The following is a 27,038-nucleotide window of genomic DNA, read 5'->3' as shown; positions in this document are numbered from 1 at the left end:
ATATCACAAAGTACAAATACAAGGAAGGTAATACCTTTGCTAAGTTGCGGAATTTTGGCAAATCAGTACAGGTCTCTTTAATATGATAAAACTGTATTTTTGTGGGAGTCATGTATAACTTTAGGAATAATTTTCACTCCAAAAATATTTAAGTGCCAGCTGATACTATTAAAAACATTATAATGGTTTTTAATGGTGATTTATAGCAAAGCAAGGATAATAGCGGGGAGGATTGGCCTAACCACTAAGTGAATTGTACTGCAGCTTTAATTTATGAGAAATTTATGAGAAGTTATTTTATACAAACTAATGTGTTTTAAACTACACAATATCTCTTCTTAAGTGAGCTCCCTTGTTCAAGCTGTTAGAGTATCCAGCAGCAGAGCAATGCATGTCTCGAGGAGGTGGCTCCGCTCAGTTGTGGGGTTGGTCCAAAGCCGGGGAGAGTTCCAGTGTGTTGAAAGCTTTAAAATTCTATTTTAAGGAGATTTACTGTCAATACCAATTTCCAAGGACTTCTTTAAAAATTGTTAAATTTTCACATAAATACTGGAACTCTCAAAATTAGACAGTTATTTCAAACAACATTCATTTCAGATGATCCCTTATATTTAGAAGCCCTGCATCTCGTTGGTTTGATCAAAAGTCATATAGCCTTATACCAGCTTATTTTTTTTTTAATTCTGCTTAAAATATAGGTTTGTTGGGAGGCTGAGGCAGGAGAATTGGTTGAACCCAGGAGGCGGAGGTTGCAGTGAGCCAAGATTGCCCCATTGTACTCCAGCCTGGGCAACAAGAGCAAAACTTGTCTCAAAAAATAAATAAATATAGGTTTGTTTTAAATAACAAAATATAATAAATAGCCAGCTTGGAGAGACCTGGGGCACCCATCCAATATTGTCTACCAACTTTCATGATCGTTTCTTTGCACATGCTGCTGCTGCCATTGGAGTCCCTATGCTTTCTCTTGCTGAGGCTGTCAGCTGGAAGATGAAATTATTAAAGTATATTATTTGATCACAACGTAGTTAAGTTAGGAATCAGTAATTTCTTTATAGCAAAACTTGCAGGATACAACTAAGGCTGTGCTTAGCTATACAGTATATATTAGAAAAGAAGAAATATTAAAAGATTAGCGATGTCAGCACCCATTTCAAGAAGTTAGAAAAAAAACAGCAAAGTCCAAAGAGAACAGGTGTTAATAAATTAAGAAACCAAAATAAAATACAATAAATTAATATAAAATACAGTAAATTAAGAAACCAAAATACAAAAGGGCAACAGAATCAGAAGTTGATTTCTTAAAAAAGATTAGTAATGGAAATAGTTATATATAAATTAAATTGATATAAATTTATATAAATATGGTTATATAATGCACCATTAATATAGTAATACCTACCAAAAGTAAAGTTACCTTTTGTCTCATCAACTTCACTTTTAGGAATCTACCTTGCACCTCCACAAATACAAACCAAAATATGCAGAGATTATAGTATATCCACACAATGAGTACTATAAATTTATTTAAAAGAATGTGTTAATATGGGATACTTTTTTTTTTTTTTTTTTTTGAGACGGAGTCTCACTCTGTTGCTCATGCTGGAGTGCAGTGGCGTGATCTCGGCTCACTGCAAGCTCCACCTCCCAGGTTCACGCCATTCTCCTGCCTCAGCCTCCCGTGTAGCTGGGACTACAGGCGCCCGCCACTATGCCTGGCTAATTTTTTTGTACTTTTAGTAGAGATGGGGTTTCACCGTGTTAGCCAGGATGGTCTCAATCTCCTGACCTCGTGGTCCGCCCGCCTCAGCCTCCCAAAGTGCTGGGATTACAGGCGTGAGCCACTGCACCCAGCCTGGGATACATTTTTAAATGCAAAAAGCAAAGTGCATGGTAGGTATGCACTTTTTCTGTATAAAAAAGGAGGGAAAGTACAAATGTACATATAAACAAAAAAAAGCGTGTCTATATGTATGCAGACGTAGACCCACGCATATGAGAAAATTTGTTATATGCTAAATATGGCATTGTAGATCATTGGGGAAAGAATAGGCAATTACATTTTGCTAGGTCAAGTGATTATATGGAAGAAAATAAAATTGGGTTGCTACCTCACCTTACATAGAAGTTAATTTCAGGAACATTGGAAATCTGAAGAGCCAAACTTCTAGAAGGAAATAGAGGAGAATACCTTCATGACTTCTGGGTAGGGAAATGTTTCATAAGTAATACAAATAAGCACAAACTGTAATGTGAAGTTACATATTTTACTTCATTAAAAGTAAAACTTGTACCCTCATGCCAAAGAAAACCCATAAAGAAATGAAAAGATAAGCCACAGACTGAGAAGAGTAGTTTGCAAGGTATATTATTAACAAGAGATTAAAATCTATTGTTAATATCAGCAAATCAACAAGGAAATAAAAATAACCAGTAGATTCTAACATCCAAGTTACGGCAGAGGAAATCCCAATAGCCAATAAATATGAAAGATATTCAAATTTATACACTAATCAGGGAAATGTACATTAAAACTGCAATGAGAAAATGAAAAAAAAAAATTAACTGCAGTGGAATATCGTTTCATAATCATCAGTCAGTTATATTTCAGTATCCATTAAAATAGCAAATGCATACACCCTTTGATCTACTCTTAGGAAATTGTCTTATAGATACTTAGACACTTAGGAAATGATTCATGTACAAGAACACTCATTGCTGCATTACTTACAGTAGCAAAATAATGGAAACATCCTGAATGTCCATCAATTTCTATCTTATGTAAGTTATAGAAGTTGTTACAGTGGGACACAGAGGCCTCTCTATATGTACTGAAATGGAATTAATTCCAAGATAGAATAAATGAAAAAAGCAAGAGAATAAATATAAAATGTTCCCTTTTGTGTTATTGTGAAAAAAGCAAGGTGATGTATGCTTGTACTTTTGTGTGCATAGGCTATCTGGAGAAAACAAGGGGACAGACAGATAATGGGTAATCTTTACACTGGACACCTTTTTTGTTCTGTTAAAAAAATTTTTAACCAGGTATATGTAGTATGTATTTAAGAAAGTAGTAAATAATTATTACTGTCCTAGTGCAGTGGCTCATGCCTGTAATCCCAGCACTTTGGGAGGCCAAGGCAGGAAGATTACTTGAGCCCAGGAGTTGGAGGCTGTAGTGAGCTTTGATTGTGCCACTGCACTCCAGCCTGGGTAACAGAGTGATACCCTATCTCAAAAGTAATCATTGTTACTGTACTTTAAAGCATAGGATCTGGAATTTTACTACCTAGATTTAAATCCCAGTGTCCATTTTTATTGGCTCTGTGAAGTTGGACAGGTTACTTACCCTTCCTGTATACCATTTTGATCATCTATAATATGGCAACCTTAATGTAATACCTATACCTAGCTCATAAAGTTGATGTGATATTTAAATCCAGTTAAACCAGTGAGCACGTTGTTTAGCAAATACAGTACGTACTCAGTATGTGTTATTTTAGTAGTTTTTAAGTACCACAGAGGTATAATAATATTGGATAGTGGGGTTGCACATATCAGGAAGTGCGAACATCTTTTATAAACTTTGGCTGCTATACACTATTCAAAAACATATGGTCTTATAGCAGAACAAAACAAAACAAAATTCTCATAAATGCTGTCCTTCTGAATTTAGCAGCTCTATGGATCAACAAAGTGTGTTGTTGTCTTCTAATACGTGTTATATTTGTTTTCTTTTTAGAAATGTGAACATAATTTGAGCAAGCCAGAATTTAACCCAACGTCAATCAAATTCAAAATCCAGCTGGTCGCTGTGTAAGTATTTTGGGATTGGTGTTTTCAGTTACTGTTTTGAGTTATTTTGGTTTATTCTTCTTCCCCAGTATGAAGTGTGTTTACTCTTGGCCTAAAAAAAAAAAAATTACATCAAAATAATCTTGACATTCTGTTCCTGTTTAGGTTTTTAATTTAGTTACATGCCATGAAGTTTAAGATAAATAGATTCAGGGGTATTGGGATCAGGGACACAGTGTCCCAGTATGATCTGGAGCAACAAGGTATGTTGATTATTTGGTGGAAAGTCACTAGTCATCATTACAAATTATAAAGTATCTGAGTTTGGGAATAATCCTTCAAAAAAAATTAAAAAATAATGAAGTATAGCTGATTGAAGAGTATCCCTGTAACAGTGTTCATTTTACTTACCTGTGTTATAACACTTCGTTGACTGGAATGAAAGTGATTAAGTTAGTGTTAACTCTCTGGGACTTGTGAGTAGAAGAGAATTTCGTGTATAAAAACTACCTATCAGGCTATCTGAATGGTCCTAATTAGAGACAAATACTGCCACTTAAAACTTACCCAGTGTTCATCTAATTAAATGTAAACTTTTCATATCTCATCATACTTTTCTAATACATAAATTTTTTAAATTACCTGGCAAACAAAAATATTTTCACAAATTAGGAAAGTATTGTCTAGCTTTGGAGTAAGAGAGCCCTTCTTTAGCAAGACAGGAAACCCAGAAGCCATTAAAAGAAAAGAAACACCTTTGACCTTAGCAAAAAGAAATAGTGGTTATAAAAGATGAAATTAAAGCCAGGTGCAGTGGCTCACACTTGTGATCCCAGCACTTCGGAAGCCTGAGTCAGGAGGATCACTTGAGCCCATGAGTTAAAGACCAGCCTGGACAACATAGTAAGACCCCATCTCTACAAAAAATTTTTAAAATCAGCCAGGTGTAGTGGCATGCACCTGTAGTCCTAGCTACTTGGGAGGCTGAGGTGAGAGGACCCCTTGAGCCCAGGAAGTCAAGGCTGCAGTAAGCTATGATTGTCCCACAGCACTCCAGCCTAGACAGTGGAGCAGGACTCTCTCTCTCAGGAAAAAAAAAATTTTTTAAGACAAAATTAGCAACAAAGTCCTGAGACAAATAGTAAAGCAAGAAAGAATATTCGGCAGTCGTGACAAACAAAAGTTTAATATCCCAGGCATAGAGAATTCCCAGAAATTGAAAAGATAAAAATAGAGGGAGGCAGTAAAGTGGAATGTGGAACAAGGGATTTGAACAGGTAGCTTATGGAAAAGGAATTTCAAATGGCCAGAAGATACACTGTATATGGAAAGAAACTAAGATTTGATAGGAAAAGTTTTAAAAGGTAATTAGCATCTAGTGCTCATGAGAATGTGGGTAAACACATACTTGCACACATTGTTGGTGGGATCTTGAATTGCTAGTCTTTTTGGAGAGTGGTCTGGAAATATCAAAACAAATTACATAGACCTTTTAACCCAACAGTACTGTTTCAGGGATATATTCTGTAGAAACAAAGTCACCAATATATAAAGATGCATTTCCAAAGGTGTGTTTTAGAATATATTAATGGCGAAAAGCTGCAAACAGTTTAACCAAAAGTTAATCAGTGTCAAACTGATTAACCATTAACAAGGAAATAGTTGGTTAAATTGAGATAACTTGTACTGTAGAATATTATGCAGCAATTAAAAATAAGTATTAGGAAACAAAAAGGTTGGGAAGTGCATGTCTAGTGAGTTAGAAGGAGCTAGGAGGGCCAGGAAGAGGGTGTGTCACTTACTGTTTTTGCCTAAACATATTTCCCTCGTCTCTGAAATGGGAATAATGTCTTCCTCTTGGGATTCTTGAAAAGAATCAAATGAGTAATTATGTTTGCAAATGCCTTGTAACTCACCATAAAATATGTTCATTTTCCTAACTACTCTTAATACATGATTGGTTAGAGACCTACAGAAATGGCACTTGTGAAGTCTGGGATGAACTCCTTTCTTAAGAATTATACTCATTACAGAAACCCTGAATGGCAGCCTGTACTTAGCATCAATTTCTTAAGCTTGCTTTGAGAAAAAGTGATTTTTTTCTGACATCATTTTAGAATTGCCTGGCTATCTTAATACAGATGCTCTGAGGCCAGGTGTTTGGCTCATGCCTGTAATCTCAACATTTGGGGAAGCCAAGGCAGGAGGATCGCTTGAGCCTTAGGAGTTCAAGCCCAGCCTGGGCAACACAGTGAGTCCTCATCTGTACAAAAAATCAAAAATTAGCTGAGCATGGTGGCACACACCTGTACTCCAAGCTACTTGGGAGGCTGAGGTGGGAATGTCACTTGAGCCTGGGGGGTCGAGGCTTCAGTGAGTCATGATTGTGCCGTTACACTCCAGCCTGGGTGACAGCAAGACCCTGTCTCAAAAAAAAAAAAAAAAATACAGAGCTCTGGTATCAAACCTCAGACCTACTGAATTCAAATTCTTAGAAGTGGGGTCTTTAAATTTCTTTTTATTGTTGTTGCTTTTGTGTGTGTGTGTGTTTTTTGAGATTCAGGAAGACAAAAGTTTCTTAAATTCCTGTTAAGTTACTTAGGTAATCCTGCTGGTCACCATGAAAAATAGCTCGTTTAAAGTTTAAATATCTGATTCTAAGATGTACTTTTCCCCCCACTTTTAGTGTTTCTGCAATAGATTTCGTATTACGTTAATGTATGCACAATAATGAACATTTATGTGAGCTTTGTTCCAAGCACTTTTCAAAAGCATTCTTGCATGTATTCTTCACAATAACCTCAAGTGAAAGATACCATTGTTTTCCTCATTTTAGAATTGGGAAAACCAAGGCACAAGGAGATAAATATCTTGCCTTAGTCATTACAAAGCAATATCTTGATATGTAAATGCTAATCTGGGGCCTGGGCAGTTTCAACTAGAAATATACGTAAGATTTCAGAAAGAACTCATACCAGTTTGGTCTTATGTCTTTTCTTAAGTTCTTACTGTGATGATATGGTTCATTAAAATTATTTTTTTCTGATATATTCTAATTAACATGAAATCCTTTATGTACTGCACTAGCTTTAAAAAATAATAATAATTTTAAGAGACTCCAATGAACATTAATGCATTTTTTATTTATGCACAGCAATTATATTCCAGAAGTGAGAATCATGTCAATTCCCAACCTTCGCTACATGAAGGTTAGTACCTTGCTCATTAACAGGAAGAAAAAGGATTGATCAGTGATGTGTGTATATGTGTATGTGGGTGGCTGTGTGTGTATTTGGCACAGGATCCAGTGAGCAAGGGATAGAAAAGAAGACAGTTTGGGATAATAAAGACTAAATTTGTTGACACTGAGATTCTTGACAACAGCATCTTTGATGAAAAGTAGGGAGAAGGAGCAGGGTGCACATTATGTTAAGGTGAAATTATAGGTGGGGAAAAGAAAGGAGAGAATGTTGGATCCCACAGGCATCTTTTCTTCTTCTCCAGCCTAGAGATTCTCTTCGATCTCCTGTTTGTTATGTTTCAGGTACTAGGATTCAGTTAGATTTATATACCACAGCCCTTCTCTTCCTTGGAGTCCTCATCTACTCCCCTTCCTTCCACACACACACCCAGTGAATTGTAGAATATTCTGCAGCAAACTCTTTAACTCTTTTCTTTCATGCTGCTCCTGAAAACACAAATATTTATTACATGGGCCTTCATTTGAAAGATTTGTTTTGCTTATCTAGAGAGGGTACCAAACAAGGACAAATTATCACAGTTCAAGAAGTCTTAAGTTTTTATAAGGTCGGGCACGGTGGCTCATACCTGTAATCCCAGCACTTTGGGAGGCCAAGATAAGTAGATTGCTTGGGTCCAGGAGGTCAAGACCAGCCTGGGCAACATGGGGAAACCCCATCTCTACAAAAAATACAAAAAATTTGCCAGGTGTGGTGGTGCACACCTGTGGTCCCAGCTACTCAGGAGGCTGAGATGGGAGGATCACCTGAGCCCAGGAGGTTGAGGCTGCAGTGAGCCATGATCATGCCACTGCACTCCAGCCTGGGCAACAGAGTGAGACCTTGTCTCGAAAATAAATAAATAATAAAAATTTAAAAAAGTTTTTGTAGTCTTGGTGTGCCATTTTTGCTCTGTTCATGCATCTGACTGGCCTGTGGCTCCCATATTTTATTTATGAGGGCCTCCTTTTCAGTCCTTAAGTGGCAGCCTGTGGGTGAGACAAGAGTTTTAACTTCACTTAGATAATGAACATTCCTCAATTTCTGGATCTAGTAACTGGCCCTTTCAGTGGAATCTGTCCCATTTCCTCAGTGAAATAGCAACTCCAGAGAGTATTTGGTCTAACATATAGATAATAGAACAGGGATCAGTAAGCACGTAGAGAATACAGTGATGTAGAGGTATAAGTAGGGCGTCATTGCCCAGGAGTAATGGCGGGGATGGTAATTTTGCGAAATATTCGGTATAGCAGCTAAGAAAGTGGCGAATGTCTGAGAGATGTGTTTCCTATTCCCCAGGAGAGCCAGGTCCTCCTGACTCTTACGAATCCAGTTGAGAACCTCACCCATGTGACTCTCTTGGAGTGTGAGGAGGGGGACCCTGATGATATCAACAGCACTGCTAAGGTAGGAGCATTTTGCCTCAGCCTGACTGACCCACACTTTCCCTGGAGTGTCCTCGTTTGACCTGGCTTAAAAGACTCCACACTCTCTCCTTTCCACATCTAGTCAGCAAGTTCTTTTGATTCCACCTCCTAAATTTTTTTACTTTATCCTGAAACACACTGCCCTATTTGAAGGTCTCATCGTTTCTTACCTGGACAGTGACAATAACTTCCTAAATGACCTTGCTATTTTTATACCACCACCTCTGTTTCAACCCATTTCTTCTCTCTTGCCACCAGGGCAATACTTCTAAAATCTAACTCTGTGCATGCTGGTCATTTAGCATTGCTCTTGACTGAGATGAAGTCCAGATTTTTGGCATAGCATAAGAGCTCCTTAATGACATTACTTCTCTGTTCTTCCAGTGTGGTCTTCCTTCAGATCCTCAAATTTAGCATTCCCTGAATCGTACATATTAGTGGTTGTGATCCAGACAGATCCAATGGGTTATAAACTTTGACACCGGAGAATTGTGTATGCTATTCATTTTACTTAGCATGCCTTCTTCCTATCCTGACTCCCCTAACATACATGCCCCTTCAGTCTCTCATACATTCATTCTTCAACACTTGTGAAATATCATTTCCTTTTAGAAATGATACGTTTAAAATCATTTAGAAGCTGGTATGCCTCCTCTAGATACCTCTACCTTACAAAGAGTATACATAACATAGCACTAACTAGTCTGGGCTTGGTGGCTCACGCCTGTAATCCTAGCACTTTGGGAGGCCGAGGTGAGTGGATCATCTAAGGTCAGGAGTTCAAGACCAGCCTGGCCAACATGGTGAAACCCATCTCTACTAAAATACAAAAATTAGCCGGGCATGATGGCAGGTACCTGTAATCTCAACTACTGGGGAGGCTGAGATGGGAGAATCGCTTGAACCCAGGAGACGGTGATTGCAGTGAGCTGAGATCGTGCCACTGCACTCCAGCCTGGGCGGCTGAGGTGAGACTCCATCTCAAAAAACAAAATAACTAAATGTTAAAGTGGGTGATTTTGACTCAGTGTGAGTTGAATGGATGTAATATGGCCTCTCTTTATATTTTGCTACTTCTAGTACTTGAAATTTTAGAACAAGAGCCTTTCTCTATAGATCATCTATTACTAATTTATAATTCAGCATGATATTTATAATAGAAATGGTTTAAAAAGATGCCTATATCTTTAGTTCTTATTCAAATAATATTAGAGAATTTCTGTCCTCTTTTTTTTTTTTTCTTCTGCTTTTTAATGATTTCACTTACTAGCATCACCTCCAAAGAGAGATAACACTTATTTCACTTATTTGGTCCTTGTTGCTTTTTTTTTTTTGAGACGGAATCTCACTCGGTCGCCAGGCTGGAGTGCAGTGGCGCAGTCTCAGCTCACTGCACTCTCCGCCTCCCAGTTTCAAGCAATTCCCCTACCTCAGCCTCCCAAGTAGCTGGGATTACAGGCGCCTGCCACCACGCCCGGCTAATTTTTGTATTTTAGTAGAGACGGGGTTTCACCCTGTTGGCCAGGATGGTCTCAATCGCTTGACCTTGTGATCCACCTTCCTCGGCCTCCCAAAGTGCTGAGATTACAGATCTGAGCCACTGTGCCCTGACGTTCCTTTTTTTATTAACACTAATAAGCAGCTCCAGTTAAGACAGACAGAAATAAGTACCTGATGCATAAGCACAGCATATCTTTATAAAGCTCTCTTTATACCTCCCCTCCCACATTTGTATCTATAATTAGAAATTTGATCAACACTGTTAACTGTTAACCTCTGATAGAGCAAAGTTGAGGCCTAATTACAACATAAGTCTGAAGAATGCTAATTGTTTTCCATGACCATAATCACCCAGTATCTCATGTAAGTTTATGTATCAGGTACCAGGAATCAGCTGGTACCATGTCAAAAAACATTGTGTTGGAACCAGTGTTTCTCCTTTGTGTTGTTCTTAATGATGGACTGTTTCAGATTTATCAAAAAAAATGAAGAATAATATGGCAAGTACCCATTTCTCCCCATCCCCTTAAGAAATTAAACATTAGGGCTAGGCGCGGTGGCTCACGCCTGTAATCCCAACAGTTTGGGAGGCCGAGGCAAGTGGATCATGAGGGCAGGAGTTCGAAACCAGCTTGGCCAATATGGTGAAACCCCATCTCTACTAAAACTGCAAAAAATTATTCAGGCATGGTGGTGGGCACCTGTAGTCCTAGCTACTCATGAGGCTGAGGCAGGAGAATCGCTTGAACCCAGGAGGCAGAGGTTGCAGTGAGCCGAGATCATGCCATTTGCACTCTAGCCTGGGCGACAGAGTGAGACTCCATCTCAAAAAAATAAATAATAAAATAAAACATTAAAGACACAATTGAAGCCCCCATGTTCTCCCCAGTTCCTCATTGCAGACCCCATGAAGTAAGTACTAACTTAGCTTTCTCTTAAAACCTTTGTTCTTATAAACTCCATAGAAGTAGTATATGTTTCCTGAAACTTGCTGTGTGCTTCCATTTGTCTAAATCAATGTCGTACTTTGCTATATTCTGTCACACTGGTCCCTTCTCAGGCAGGCCTCTCTGTGTTGCTCTCCAGGTGGTGGTGCCTCCCAAAGAGCTCGTTTTAGCTGGCAAGGATGCAGCAGCAGAGTACGATGAGTTGGCAGAACCTCAAGACTTTCAGGACGATCCTGAGTGAGTGATCTTTTTGTGATCCCCATACAACAAATGGCTGATAATAGAATGCCCACTTATATCCAGTTTTCTTGTCTGGATTTTTTAAAATAACTTTTTTCTTCCTGTTTCTAAAAATAATTATTGTAGAAAATTGGGGAAATATATATAAGACCATGAAGAAGAAAATAAAATTATCCCACCACCAGAGATAAACACCATTAGCATTTTGGCATTTGTCCTTCCAAATATTTCTCACCTCATTGGGATCATTCTATAAATACAGTTTTTTAGCCTTTTTCACTTGAATATATTTTCCCATGTTAAAAAATTTTTAATTATATGATTTTAATGGTTGTGGACAGGATACAATATTCTGTCCCTATAGATTGATCATTGGGTTTGTTCCCCACCCCCACCCCCTTGGAGTAATTAATAGATTTTACTCTCTCATATCTAATAACTGAAAAGAACCAAACCTTCCAGTAACTGGGGACTGTGACCATCAGAGAATTCAGTCTGTAGACTGAATGATTTCAATGATTCGAACAGAGGATTTAATATAAATAATTGTTCACTTGTGTAACTTAAAAAGTGAAAAAGAACACTGAAGTAGCAATTTTATGCTACTTCATGGGCATAAAATTTCAAAGATAGCTATTCGATGAGCCAGCTACCACCCCTTAGGTGGAGGGAACAAAGGGAAATAGTTAGAATTATTAAAATTTAGAACTTAAACAAAGAGCTCCATGTAGCTGAAACTCAGGCCTCCAGTGAGCTGAAGGGGAACACTGCTTCTGTGGTCCTGGCATCTCGTGATGGCAAAGGAGGGGTGGCATGATTATACAAGAATTGGAAAACTTCAACTGCTTATTGCCACTTCCTCCTGGGTAAAGAAGCATTGCTGGGCCGGGCATGGTGGCTTACCCCTGTATTCTCAACACTTTGGGAGGCTGAGGCAGGAGGATTGCTTCACAGGAGTTTGAAACCAGCCTAGGAATAGAGTAAGACTCCGTCTCTACAAAAAAATTTTAAAAATAGCCAGGTGTAGCAGCGCATGCTTGTAGTCCCAGCTACTCAGGATACCAGGGTGGGAGAATCAGTTGAGCCCGGGAGGCTGAGGCTGCAGTCAGCCGTGATTGTGACTGTACTCCAGCCTGGGCAACAGAGTGATACCCTGTCTCAAAAAAAAAAAGACATTTTTGGAGTGATGGCCACAGGGAACAGGGACCACAAGCAAACAGGAATCTCTAAAGGAAGAGCAAGACCCTTCCTCCTCCAGACTTCTAGTCTCCCTTTAGAGCCCGCTACTGACAGAACCTGACAAAGAGCCATCCGATCCAGCAGATACAGTCCAAGCAGAATCCTGTGTCACAAAGCAAAATTGAGAGAGGTGCGCTTGGAGCTGAAAAATAATAGCTTAGTAAACTGGCACAGGGAACATTCACAGTCTTTGTTTTGTTTTTAGAGAAGGAGTCTCTGTCGCCCAGGCTGGAGTGCAATGGCGTGATCTCCTGCTCACTGCAACCTCCACCTCCCGAGTTCAAGCAGTTCTCCTGCCTCAGCCTCTTGAGGAGCTTGTATTACAGGCAAGCGCCACCACGCCTGGCCAATTTTTGTATTTTTAGTAGAGATGGGGTTTTGCCATGTTGCCCAGGCTGGTCTTGAACTCCTGACCTAAAGTGATCCACCCGACTTGGTCTCCCAAACTGCTGGGATTACAGGTGTGAGCCACCATGCCTGGCCCATTTACGGTTTTTTGACAGAATGATCAAAAGCTTTCTCAACAAGATATTAGAAGAGATAACAAGGTGGGTTAGAAAAATAAAGTGAAGCCAGGTGTGGTGGCTCATGCCTGTAATCCCAGCACTTTGGGAGGCTGAGGCAGGCAGATCACTTGAGGTCAGGAGTTCGAGACCAGCCTGGCCAACATGGCGAAATCCTGTCTGTACTAAAAATACAAAAATTAGCCAGGCGTGGTGGCACGTGCCTGTAATCCCAGCTTCTTGGGAGGCTGAGATGGGAGAATCACTTGAACCCTAGGGGCGGGGGTTGCAGTGAACTCAGATCACGCCACTACACTCCAGCCTGGGCAACAGAGCCAGACTCCGTCTCAAAAAAAAAAAAAAAAGAAAAGAAAAGAAAAATAAAGTGAAGGCAAAGGTGAGATTAGTTTAGTGATTACCAAACGTGGGTTAACTTCAGAAAGCACCAGGTCAAGTGTTGTTTTGTTTTGTTGTTCGATAGCATTCCAGACCCTAACCCCAGAGGATTTTTTTTAGCAGGTCTAGCTAGGGACCAGAAATCCAAATTTGTTTTGGAAAAGCTTCCCAGGTATCAGTGGTTGCCTGGGAAATTAAGGATAAAAAGAAAGACTGATGTTTTTCTTTTTACCATTTTAAACTGTTTGAATTATTTTTTACATGACTCATACAAATCAAAGGTCTGGTTAGTTACTGTAATACAAAATGTGCTGAGTTGTACAGTACAAAATGTGTTCTCTCAAATCCTTGCTTTATGTGGGTCCTCAAATTAATTAGGTACAGAAATTTGTTAAGCCAAGATATACTTCTGGAATGATTGTCTGAGATATCAGATTTCAGCCTGATTACATTATAGAGTAATTAAAAACTGAATTAATTATATTTTACATTATTAGATTTAATAGAACTTTCAGATTTCTGGAAACTAACACTGTATAAATATGTAAATATGTAATCCCAGTAACCTTTCTTAGAGTATCTGAATGTCATTTGGGTAGTAGACAAATTCTGTTTATTTCATTGCCCTTTTACTTTCAGAAACTAAGTTATTAAAGCATAAACTGTATGCACAAATGAGGGGAAATTGAAATGCAAACCTCAATGAAGAGACATTTTTGTGCTAAAATTCCTAATTACATAAGTTATTTACGAAAACATTCTTGATTTATGGTGTTCCAAAATTTTCCTTAAAGCACTGAGTTATTAAAACTTCCCACAGTATGGCCAGGCATGGTGGCTCATGCCTATAATCCCAGCACTTTGGGAGGCCAAGGCAGAAGGATCGTTTGAGCTTAGGAGGTCAAGGCTACCATGAACTATGATCGTGCCACTGCTCTCCAGCCTGGGTAACAGAGCAAAACCTTGGCTCTAAAAAATAAAAATAAGGCCGGGTGCATTGGCTTATGCTTGTGATCCCAGCACTTTGGGAGGCCGAGGCGGGTGGATCACCTGAGATCAGGAGTTCGAGACCAGCCTGACCAATGTGGTGAAACCCCATCTCTACTAAAATTATAAAAATTAGCTGGGCATGATGGTGTGCACCTGTAATCCCAGCTACTCAGGAGGCCGAGGCAGGAGAATCGCTGGAACCCAGGAGGCGGAGGTTGCGGTGAGCCAAGATTGCACCACTGCACTCCAGCCTGGGTGACAGAGCGAGACTCCATCTCAAAAAAATAAATAAATAAATAACTTTCCACGGTATGAGTCTATGTTCTATAGAAATATTACATTTGCACAGAGGTAAATGTAAAGGGATGTTTGCAGCACCATTGTTTATAATAGAGAAAAGTTGTCAGCAACCTCAGTATATGCCAATTATGGTAAACACATAATTGAATACTGTGCAACCATTACATAGATTGTAGATGATCTGTATATACCAGCGTCAAAAGGTGTTTGTGATAAACAGAGTTAAAAAAAAGCAAGTTATGGAATAGTGTGTACCATCTGTGTTGGTTCGAAAAGCAGAAAAGTATAAGCTCATAGAAAAATATATGGCCAACGTGTTGGCTTATGCCCGTAATCCCAGCACTTTTGGAGGCCAAGGCAAGCAGATCACCTGAGCCATGGTGTTCGAGACCAGCCTGGGCAACGTGGCGAAACCCCATCTCCACCAAAAAATATACGTATTAATATATAAAGCTAGCCAGGTGTGGTGGTGCATGCCTGTAGTCCCAGCTACTCGGGAGGCTGAGATGGGAGAGTTACTTGAGCCCGTGAAACAGAGGTTGCAGTGACCCAAGGTGGAGCCATTGCACTCCAGCCTGGGCGACAGAGCGAGACTGTGTCTCAAAACAAAACAAAAAAATACTTGGTAGGTTAAGAACAAAGTGTTTATAGGTTTTCTGTGTGTGCTGAAGGAAAGCATAAGGTGAAAGACTTTTACTGTAAGTCTTAGTGGTTTGGCTGATTTTTTTATCTACCTAATACTTGCTTTTTTTTCTTTCCATAGCATTATAGCCTTCAGAAAGGCCAACAAAGTGGGTATTTTCATCAAAGTTACACCACAGCGTGAGGAGGGTGAAGTGACCGTGTGCTTCAAGATGAAGCATGATTTTAAAAACCTGGCAGCCCCCATTCGCCCCATTGAAGAAAGTGACCAGGGAACAGAAGTCATCTGGCTCACCCAGCATGTGGAACTTAGCTTGGGCCCACTTCTTCCTTAAAAGGTTCCACTGGAGGGCAGATCCCAAAGGGACAGTATCACCGTAAACCTGCGTTAAAATGTGGAAGCTGCTGCTTCATTAGGCCTTGTTTATAACGATGTACCCATGCACTACGGAATTCTATTGCTAAGAAAGTGGGAGCATAGGCAAGGCATTGGGAACACAGGGTAGCTGCTGTTGCTCTTGCTCTCACCCCTGTTGACACCAGTAAGTCTGTGTCTCCCTCACTGAACCCTGCACATTGAGTAACAGCAGCATAATTCCATCCTAGGAAAGGGGATGGGTGTTCCTTGGAATGGCATTGTATTTACCACCTGAGAAACTCTGTACTGTCTCTTGATCTGATCTCACTAAGGATCACAATGTCACAGATGAAACTTAAATGGTAACCCAAAGGTAGACCTGCTGTTAACGATCCAGCATTGGTCACAATGTACCAACTGCTTTCTGCATTCCGTTAAATATCATCTAACAGTCTAAAACATATCCCTTCATTGCCATAATGGCTGCCATTTTGCCATAGATTTCCATATAACTGAAAAATTGAATTGTCACTTTATCTTTAGTATTGTGATGATTGGAAAAACCTGTGAAGTTGTTAAGGCACTCTCATTTGCCCTCTTTTTCTAAGTGAATACAGGACACGTATTAGTTGTTCTTAATTTTTTTCCCAGTAAAATATGGATCTTTTAAGAAGAATTTGAGAAGCAAACAATTACATGTCATGTCAAGGGGGTAGCAGATTCCATTCGTTTTCAATATTGCCACAATACCCAGGGATTAATGCTGCCACAGGGGGGCAATCTTTATTTGTCTTACTTCCTACCCCTTCCCTGTTCTGCCTCTTTAACTCAGTTAAGTTGTTCTGTTTGGGACCTGGAAAAGAACCCAAAGAAAACCTGAGTGGACAGGTTCATTTCTGGAATGCAGAAAACATTTTAAAGGTTAGATTTTTAGAATATTCTCAACTAGCATTCTTTCCATTGATTTGAAGGGGAAATTAACTATTATAATCTCTTGAATCCAAAACTGGATATTAAGAACTTTCCCCCTTACTAAGTTTAAGACTTTTGTCATGTGGTGAGTCAAATAAGACCATTTTGATTGTAAACCATAAAATAGTTCAGCAAGTAGCCCACAGTTCTGGCCTAACAGCAGACTTGCTGTTTTCACTTGGTATCCTGGAGTTGGGTTGCTAACCTTAATTTCTATGATGTTTTCTAAAATGAAACTTGATAAAGTAGACCACCAGCTGCACCGTGTTTTCTGTAAAAGTATTGTTAGTAAGCGGCCAAGAGACTTGAGGAAAATACAGATTTTTTGTTTACCTTGGTCTTGTTTTAAGTCTTAAAAAATTAAAGATAACATTATAATGTAGAATACAGATGGGACATAGTCCTTGTAAGCTTCCCTTGAAAATGTTTTAAATATTTAGGAAGCTTTTAAAAGACACTAAATTGTACTCTAAAAGACACTAAATTGTACTAATTGTACAAAGGTCAAGCCAATTTTATGAAACAGTCCTACAGAGTAATATATGTGATGCAGTGTAAGAAGGAAAATACTCATCTCTAACATTATGGTAATAATAAGATTTAGCCTCTTAGGAGTTGGAGCAGGGGGATGGGTAATTACAGATTTGCAGACTATAGAAAGAGTTTCATTTTTTTGTGACCCCACAGAGTCTCAAATTTTTATTTCACTACCTGCTAGAGCCTACCGTGAAATCACTGCTCCATATTTGCCAGTGGAGGAAATGGGCATAGAGTAGAGAATAGCTTCATATGTTTACACGTTTGCATAGACTACACACATGTCATGCGTTTATGGCAGGTAGCTGGTATTTATTCCCCAAAGTAATAATGTTGAAGTATGGGTCTCATCATTCCCATATACAGAAACACAAAACACTTTGGTCGTAAACTTTTTTCTTCAGAAGCCAAATTAACTTGCAGAATAATAGAGCCATTGGTTTAATGTTTCCTCAAGATAGGTTTTAGTGCAAGCTAGTATTCTGTGTGTTCGTAGAAATGATTCAATACCTGCAGCTGGTGAATTAGGAATTGTATTTGTTGCCTTTTTTATATTAGATGAGGTGCAAAAATTTTAATGCTAGTCAGTATGCACCACCACAGGAAAGTTAGATCCCATTAGCACTTGAAACTACAGTTTTGGAAACTTAGGCTAAGTTAATTTGGATTTGTTACTTGATTCACCTACTGACCTTTTCTTTTGTTTGAAGTGCTTATCAGCATAATGAGCTAAGTGTCATGCATATTTGTGAAGAAACACCCTTTTTGGTCCCTTTTGGGACAGAGAGGTACTCCTTGATCTTTATGAATGACAGGTTACTGTTTTGCCTTATTGCTTAACTTAATGTAGTGAAATAAAGCAGACAAAGCTTGAGCGTGTCTTTTGTTTGCTCTCATGTAGATACTAAGTAGCATGGCTCAGAGCCAAAAGACAAGCGTGAAGTTAAGAGAGTTGGCTAAGAGAGTTGGTGGGGCATGCTCCCTTCCATTCCTTAAATGAAGTAATCTAAAATCTCTTAGCAGGTTAGTTCACCATAATATATAAGTAGATGTTGCTTTGAGCTTCTTATATACATATTCACAGAACCATTATATAAATGTCGTTAGACCTCTACCAGTTTTTATCCTGGGTCATTGCTTCTAAAGATATCCTTTACAATATACACAGTGGTCTGACTCCACCAGTGGCCACTCATCCACCTTCATCTGTACCTTCATAACTCTTCCTTCCCTCCTCTTACTTAGATGAATTATTCATACTCTTCCTGTTGGAACCCAGCCCCACCTCTTAACACTCAAGCTCATCCTCTTACCTATTCACAGATAGCATCGGCAGCTCCCTCCTTCCCTTTTCCATCAGCATGTGATTTCTCTCATCTTAAAAAAGAAATTGGCCTCACTCTCCTCTTCAGCTGCCACTCCATTTCTCCACTCCCTGTACAGCAAAACTCCTCTAACTCTGACTGGGCATGATCGCTCACACCTGTAATCCCAGCGCTTTAGGAGGCCGAGGTGAGAGGATCATTTGAGGCCAGGAGTTTGAGACAAGACTGGAAAACCTAACAAGACCTTGTCTCTGTTTAAGTAAAAGTTTTTTAAAAAACAAAAATGGCCAGGTGCGGTGTCTCACACCTATAGATCACGAGGTCAGGAGATCGAGACCATCCTGGCTAACACGGTGAAATCCCGTCTCTACTAAAAATAATAAAAAAATTAGCCGGGCCTGGTGGCAGGCGCCTGTAGTCCCAGCTACTCTCGAGGCTGAGGCAGGAGAATGGCGTGAACCTGGGAGGCGGAGCTTGCAGTGAGCCAAGATCACGCCACGGCACTCCAGCCTGGGCAGCAGAGCGAGACTCCGTCTCAAGGGAAAAAAAAAAACAAAAACCCTAATTCAACCTTCCAGTTCTTCCATTCTCACCTGAACCCATTCCAGTTAGACTCTCACCGCCACCACTTGGTCGAAACTGCTCTTGTCAAGGTCACCAGCAATCACCACACTTAAATACAGGGTCAGTTCTCAGTCCTTAACTATGCAATTTTTCAGTAGATCTGACAGTTTATCTCTCCCTTCTTGAAAGGCTTTGCTTGGTTTCCAGAACACAACACTCCTGGTTTTGAGGCAGAGCAGGGACCCCCTTTTAGGAGGCTTGTGGGCCCCTCCACGCATGGAAATAAAGGGAAATCTTGAGTTCCTTCAAGGGAATTCTAGGCACCTAGCTAGCCCAAAGAAGTTAATGAGCAACCTGATAAGCAAGAAGTAGCTGAACACAATAGCCAAGGAAGTCAGAGTGAGATGTTTTGTTCCCTGTAGAAACTAAGGGTAACATATGTGTCCCCAACTTTTCAGAAACCTGGACTCTCACCAGCTTTAAACCTCAGATAAGGGGAAACTGAGAACTGAACTCTGACCACTGTTCATTGTTCTAAGTTGCTTCCTGAGGGGCCTGGAGGAAGTCATGTCCACCGGCCAGAGCTAACATTCTTTTCTTGTGGATCCCAAGTTTAGACAGCTTCACAGCCTTAATCATAAATCAAAAAATCTTTGAAATCACCTATGACCTTTGAGTCCACCCCCATCCCAGCTTTGAGATGTCCCACCTTTTTAGGTCAAACCAATGTATAGCCTCTATGTATTGATTTATGACTTTGCCTGTAACCTCTCTTTCCCTGCCTTTAAAAACCCGTAGCTTTAAGCCATCTGGGAGTTCGGGTCTTAAGCATGATCTGTGCAATTCTCCTTGCATGGTGCCCTGCAATAAAATGCCTCACTTTCTCTTGCTACTAGCCTGATGTCAATGGCTTTGTGGCACTGGGTGAGCAGACCCCAGTTTAATTCAGTAACAATTTTCTGTCTACCCTGCTAGAAAGTTTCCTTCCGTATTCTTTGCTAGTTCTTTCCCATCTTCCCAACCTTGCAGTATACCAAATCTCATTTCTCACACTTCTTTCCTCTTTACACTCATTTAATGAACTTGCCCAGTTTTGGGGGGCAAGAATGCTGAGAAAAGATCTATTCCTAAGGCCCACACAGGGCTTGCTGAGGACTGAGGCTGAATTGAATTAGAACAACAGAGAACCCCTTTACTTCTACCCCGCTACCAGCCTACCAAGCAGCTAGTAACAAGCATCCATTTCTAGGGGATGGGCAAAGGCCTAGAAAGTTAGTCACCACTGTGCAGGTAGGCAGGACAGCTGTAAGCTGAGGATGAAGCATGAACACTTGAGTTCTTCAGCCCCAACCTACAGTATAGAATAATGCTAGAGTAGGTGAAATCTGTGGTACATTGAAAGCAACCATAGCAATAAAACCCAAGCCCAGGTCAGGTGTGGTGGCTCAAGCCTGTAATCTCAGCACTTTGGGAGGCTGAGGCAGGTGGATCACCTGAGGTCAGGAGTTTGAGACCAGCCTGACCAACATGGAGAAACCCCATGTCTACTAAAAATATAAAATTAGTCGGGTGTGCTGTTGCATGCCTGTAATCCCAGCTACTCAGGAGGCTGAAGCTGGAGAATCGCTTGAACCCAGGAGCTGGAGGTTGTGGTGAGCCAAGATCGCACCATTGCACTCCAGTGTAGGCAACAAAAGCGAAACTCCATCTCAAAAACAAAAACAAAAAACAAAAAAACCCCAAGCCCAGCTTGATTCCTAACCAGATTGACCAAACCCCATGCAGACGGTCTAACAGAACGTACTTGCCCATTTCCGAGCATTAATATGATTTACCTCATTCTCTTCTGTTATATAAGCAATGACTTGGCCAGGCACGGTGGCTCACGCCTGTAATCCCAGCACGTTGGGAGGCCAAAGCAGGCAGATCACTTGAAGCCAAGAGTTCAAGACCAGCCTGGCCAACATGATGAAACCCCATCTCTACTTAAAGTACAAAAATTAGCCAGGTGTAGTGGTGCAGGCCTGTCGTCCCAGCTACTCAAACCCAGATGTTTGAACTAATGGACAGAGACTTTAACATGTTGTTGGGGCTCAGAAAATGATACCCCAAATTAAGGCTCTGAAGCAGCCTCAGAAGCAAAAGTTTCTCTCTGACCTTCTGCCTTCCTGTCTCTGGCCCTTCATTCTTCCCCAAGCCTAGCCACAGACAATGAATCCCTTTTCCTCAAGGTGGGTCATAGAGAGAACCCCTTTTCCCCAAAGCCAGCCATAAAATGTAAAATACTACTCTAGGCCGGGCGTGGTGGCTCACGCCTGTAATCCCAGCACTTTGGGAGGCAGAGGCAGGTGGATCACAAAGTCAGGAGTTCGAGACCAGCCTGACCAACATGATGAAACCCTGTCTCTACTAAAAATACAAAAATTAGCCAGGCATGGTGGTGCGTGCCTGTAATCCTCGCTACTCAGGAGGCTGAGGCAGGAGAATTGCTTGAACTTGGGAGGCGGAGGTTGCAGTGAGCCGAGATGGCACCATTGCACTCCAGCCTGGGCGACAGAGCAAGACTCTGTCTCAAAAAAAAAAAAAAAAAAAAAAACTACTCTAACTTCCGCCTTGCTTTTGTGTAAAAACTGGCTCTGAATAAATTATCTGAGCTACTTTGTTTTAGATTGTAGGTCATAAGACCCCCATTCCAAAGAGGGTCCTGTCCATACCCAGAAGGAAGGAATGCTGCCGAGAGAGGCCAAGAATCTAGACAGACAGGCCTCGCTGGGTTTCCCCACTCAGTCTATTAGCGCTAAATCAGTACGCTTTTTGTCCAATCCTATTTCTACATAGCTGTCCATACTTTGTTGAACCTAAGCATATAAATGGACAATTTCCCATCTGTGTCTTCATTCTGAAGGCTCCTGTGTCAGGTAAAACTATGATCAAATAAATTTGTATGTCTTTTATCCTATTAATCTTCCTTGTGCTAGTTAATTTTCAGTGAATCTTAAGAGGGCAAAGGGGAACTTTTCTGTTGGCCCCTACAATGTTAAAAAATCTGGTGGAAAATATGGAGCCAGGTGCCATGGCTCACACTTGTAATCCCAGCACTTTGGGAGGCCAAGGCTGGAGAATCACTTGAGCCCAGGAGTTCCGAGACCAGCTTGGGCAACATGGTGAGACCCTGTCTCTACAAAAAAGTTAAAAATTAGCTGGGCACCGTGGCCTGCTTCTATAGTCACAGCTACTTGGGAGGCTAAGGCTGGAGGATCCCTTGAACCCAAGAATTCCAGGTAACAGTGAGCTATGATCATGCCTGGGTGACAAAGTGAGACCCCCATCTCGAAAAAAAGAGAAGGAAAATATGGATTATATATATTGTGAAAGGAAATTAAATCTTGGGACCCCAAACTCATTAAGCCAAAGGGAAAAGTCGAGCTGGGAACTGGGTCACACAAACCTGCCTCCTGCTTTTGGTTCCTAAATAAGATGGCTATAAGATGAAAAACTCCTCTCCCCTCTCCCCTCTCCCCACGGTCTCCCTCTCCCTCTCTTTCCACGGTCTCCCTCTGATGCCGAGCCGAAGCTGGACAGTACTGCTGCCATCTCGGCTCAACCTCCCTGCCTGATTCTCCTGCCTCAGCCTGCCGCCTGACTGGTTTTCGTATTTTTTTGGTGGAGACGGGGTTTCGCTGTGTTGGCCGGGCTGGTCTCCAGCTCCTAACCGCGAGTGATCCGCCAGCCTCGGCCTCCCGAGGTGCTGGGATTGCAGAGGGAGTCTCGTTCACTCAGTGCTGAATGGTGCCCAGGCTGGAGTGCAGTGGCGTGATCTCGGCTCGCTACAACCACCTCCCAGCAGCCTGCCTTGGCCTCCCAAAGTGCCGAGATTGCAGCCTCTGCCCGGCCGCCACCCCGTCTGGGAAGTGAGGAGCGTCTCCGCCTGGCCGCCCGTCGTCTGGGATGTGAGGAGCCCCTCTGCCTGGCTGCCCAGTCTGGAAAGTGAGGAGCGTCTCTGCCCGGCCGCCATCACATCTGGGAAGTGAGGAGCGTCTCTGCCCGGCCGCCCGTCGTCTGAGATGTGGGGAGCACCTCTGCCCTGCCGCCCCGTCCGGGATGTGAGGAGCGTCTCTGCCCGGCCGCCCCGTCTGAGAAGTGAGGAGACTCTCTGCCTGGCAACCGCCCCGTCTGAGAAGTGAGGAGCCCCTCCGCCAGGCAGCCACCCCGTCTGGGAAGTGAGGAGCATCTCCGCCCGGCAGCCACCTCGTCCGGGAGGGAGGTGGGGGGGTCAGCCCCCCGCCCGGCCAGCCACCCCGTCCGGGAGGTGAGGGGCGCCTCTGCCCGGCCGCCCCTACTGGGAAGTGAGAAGCCCCTCTGCCCGGCCACCACCCCGTCTGCGAGGTGTACCCAACAGCTCATTGAGAACGGGCCATGATGACAATGGCAGTTTTGTGGAATAGAAAGGGGGGAAAGGTGGGGAAAAGATTGAGAAATCGGATGGTTGCCGTGTCTGTGTAGAAAGAGGTAGACATGGGAGACTTTTCATTTTGTTCTGTACTAAGAAAAGTTCTTCTGCCTTGGGATCCTGTTGATCGGTGACCTTACCCCCAACCCTGTGCTCTCTGAAACATGTGCTGTATCCACTCAGGGTTGAATGGATTAAGGGCGGTGCAAGATGTGCTTTGTTAAACAGCCGCTTGAAGGCAGCATGCTCGTTGAGAGTCATCACCACTCCCTAATCTCAAGTAACCAGGGACACAAACACTGCGGAAGGCCGCAGGGTCCTCTGCCTAGGAAAACCAGAGACCTTTGTTCACTTGTTCATCTGCTGACCTTCCCTCCACTATTGTCCTGTGACCCTGCCAAATCCCCCTCTGCGAGAAACACCCAAGAATGATCAATTAAAAAAAAAAAAAGTATAGCACATACAATTATGTACAGTACACTTGATAATGATGATAAACAACTATGTTACTGGTTTATGTAAAATAAATAAATAAATAAATAAATAAGATGAAAAGCTACATGCCTCCCCCATATGTTGCCCAGTAATTCAGACCCTTCCATTAAACCAGCAAACCTTTTTCATTTACAATCTCATTGGACATGTTTGGTATTCCAGTGCTATGATCACTTAGCTTCAATCTTTGTACCACAGATAGGTATCGAAGATGTTATATGGCATATAGAGGCCATAACGAATTACACCCAAAGGCCCTAAATGGTAGCTGCATGAGTACCTCTTTGCTAAGCAATGAGGTCATGCTTATGAGGAAAGCTGTGTTGCAAAACTATGTGGCTTTAGATATACTCATGGCAGCACAAGGGGAACCTGTGCCACCGTAAAAACTGAATGTTGTGTGTATATTCCAGATGAATCAAAGAACATAACCTGACTTATGACCAGTATGAAAACCCAGATAATCAACTGTCAGATCCAAAACCCTCACTAATCCATTGCTTGAGTGGTTGGTTTGGATCCTGGGGAATTTAGTGGCAGAAGCTATTGCTTATAATAGAAGGAATAATTTATGTTCTGTCCTGTTTCTGCTTACAATGTTGTTATAGTACGTGTTTGCAAATAAGTCAATATGCAACCGAAAGGGCTAAGGTAATGATTGCCCAGAGAATTGCTTTAATTGAGGAGGCAGTAATATAATAAAGCTTGACCCAGCTTCCAGGTTTGCTTTCCTTTTGTTGCTATAAATCTGGCCTAGTCCCTATATATATTTTTTCATCTCTTTTCTTTTTTCCTTTCTAGGAAAGTAAAATTCCTCACTAGGAATTTCCTTGTGGGCAAAATATGGGGGAGGCATGTAGCTTTCCATCTTGTAGCCATCTTATTTAGGAACCAAAAGCGGGAGGCAGGTTTGTGTGACCCACTTCCCAGCTTGACTTTTCCCTTTGGCTTAATGAGTCTGGGGTCCCAAGATTTAATTTCCTTTCACATTTCCCCCTTTTTTTCTTTAACATCTTTTGGAGAAAGCATTTTAAAAGGAATATGTGTTCCTGGCCTCAGTTCGCTTTTTCCTCCTTTTTTGAGCTGGTTTCTTGTCGCTAGGATGGTTTATTCCAGGAAATTCAGGTCTCACGTTGCTAGGAAGGCTCATTCCTAGGAAGTCATGTTCCATGTTGCTAGGAAGGCTCATTCCTAGAAGTCATGTCCCACAAAGATTAAAAAATAAATTGGGGGAGGAAAGAGGGAAAAAGGAAGGAAAGGAGATGATTCTGAGGGCTCCAGACTTAAAGGAGAAAAGGGTCCTATCTCTTTTCTCTTAATGTTAAATGTTATTTTGTTTGTGGAATGTTCACTCTATAATATATATGTTGATTAAGTATACCATTATGCATGATTTGCAATATTGATTGACCTGTGGAGTGCCTTGAGCCTGTGTGTCCAAGACTCTGAGTGCTGAGTGAGTGGGAAGTACTAAGGAGAATTGCTTTCTTGGAAACTCCATGTAGTTCGTGGCTTTTGTGATTGAAATAGCATCAGTAAAAGTCTGGCATTGTGGAAAAACACAAATGTATGTGGACTCTGTTATTTCTGACCTTGCACTCCTCACAAGGCACGTGAAATTGGAGTCACAGATGTAGAAACCAGGCAGAAGACAGTCTGAAGAGATGATACTTGAGAATTTTCCAAATATAATAAAAGACAACAAATCACAGATCCAAGAAGCTCAGATAAACCCAAGGACTTTCTTAGAAAGGAAAAGATATACTTACCATATGATCAAATAATCTCACTCTAAGGCATTTACACAAGCAAAACGAAAACCAATATCCATACAACGATCTGTATGTGAATGTTTATAATGGTTTTATTTATATTCACTAAAATCTGGGAACAACCCAAATATCCAGCAACTGGCAAGTGAATTGTATGATATATCCATACAATGGAATTCTACTCAGTAATACAAAGGAAGAAATTATTGATACATGTAATAATATGGATGAATCTCAACTACAAAATACTAAGTGAAAAAATATCAGATCCAAAAGGATATATAGGATTCCACTTATGTGACATTCTGGAAAAGGCAAAACTAGAGACAGAACACAAATTAGGGACTGCCATGGTTTGAGTATGGGATAAGTGGACTAACTACAGAAACAAGGGAACTTTGGGGATGACAGACAATTCCACATTTGACTGTAAGTGAATGTATGTACAAAATTCAAAACTAAAAAGGATAAAACTTTATGTAAATTATACTTTAAATCAACCTTTTTTTTTAATGAGGTGATTTAAATAAATGTGTTAGGTAGCTTGATGACACGATAAGTATGAAAGTGGTACCAGAATGGCTTGAAACTCATAAAATATTGGCAGAGTGGTTATGAGTTATTCCAAAAATCAAATAATGCATATGTTGATTCGTAAGACTCTTGTCATTTCAGAAGCTGGAAATAAAACAGTACTAATGAATTTGTGGCTTCACCACTTTTTAGCTCCACAACCAGGAGCTATATCAGGAGAGATTAGGTTAATCTCTCTAAACCTGTTTTCTTTTCTATAAAAGAGGGATCATCATACTTGCCTACAGGGTAGAGTTACCAGATAAAATACAGGACGATTGGTTAAGTGATGTGAATTTCAGGTCAACCACGAATCCTACTTTAGGACAAGTAGGTACCATATATATTTATAATTAAAAAGCGATTCGCGGTTAATCTGAAATTCAACTTTAGACGTTCTGTAATTCGTGCGTGTGTGTGTGTGCATGTGCGTGTGTGAGTGACAGAGAGAGAGAGCGAGAGAGACAGAATCAGAATCTGGCAGCCCTACAGAGAGCCCTACAGAGAGGTTATGAGAATAAATAAGACACTGGAACCGCAAGACGTTCGCCCAGAGTTTGGCATAATAAGCGCCTCAGTGGTAGCGAACGCTATTTTAACCCCAGCCTCTGATGCATTACGTCTTCCTTTATTCTTTCGCCCAATTTTTAAATGAATCAACTGTACGTGTGGCCCTTCATTCCAAGCAGGCAAAAACTCGAAGGAAGCATCCAGGTGCATTATACCAGGACCCCAATTGTTAAGCTTAGAAATTCCAAGAGCGGGCGACGTCAT

General features: G+C 41.1%; 1 protein-coding gene across 7 annotated transcripts in view; it reads left to right on the top strand.

Annotated features, from left to right (window-relative positions):
• The window catches only part of DCTN4 (dynactin subunit 4), a 50,059-nt gene extending 32,100 nt beyond the window's left edge, over positions 1–17,959 (top strand). For 6 of the 7 annotated variants that reach the window (XM_016954067.3, XM_063811596.1, XM_063811595.1 and 3 more), the window contains 5 exons: positions 3,743–3,816; positions 6,950–7,004; positions 8,334–8,441; positions 11,048–11,145; positions 15,340–17,959. In XM_016954067.3, the coding sequence (XP_016809556.1) occupies positions 3,743–3,816; positions 6,950–7,004; positions 8,334–8,441; positions 11,048–11,145; positions 15,340–15,553 (549 nt within the window). In that variant the 3' untranslated portion in view covers positions 15,554–17,959. Of the gene's footprint in view, positions 1–3,742; positions 3,817–6,949; positions 7,005–8,333; positions 8,442–11,047; positions 12,714–13,098; positions 13,276–15,339 lie in introns of those variants that run through there. The other variant, XR_010157368.1, reaches the window with a different exon arrangement.
• Positions 17,960–27,038: the final 9,079 nt, after the last annotated feature.

This window comes from Pan troglodytes, chromosome 4, assembly GCF_028858775.2.
Source record: "Pan troglodytes isolate AG18354 chromosome 4, NHGRI_mPanTro3-v2.0_pri, whole genome shotgun sequence".
NCBI lineage: Eukaryota > Metazoa > Chordata > Mammalia > Primates > Hominidae > Pan > Pan troglodytes.
The sequence above is the reverse complement of the archived record's forward strand: the minus strand, read 5'-3'. Positions and strand labels throughout refer to the sequence as shown.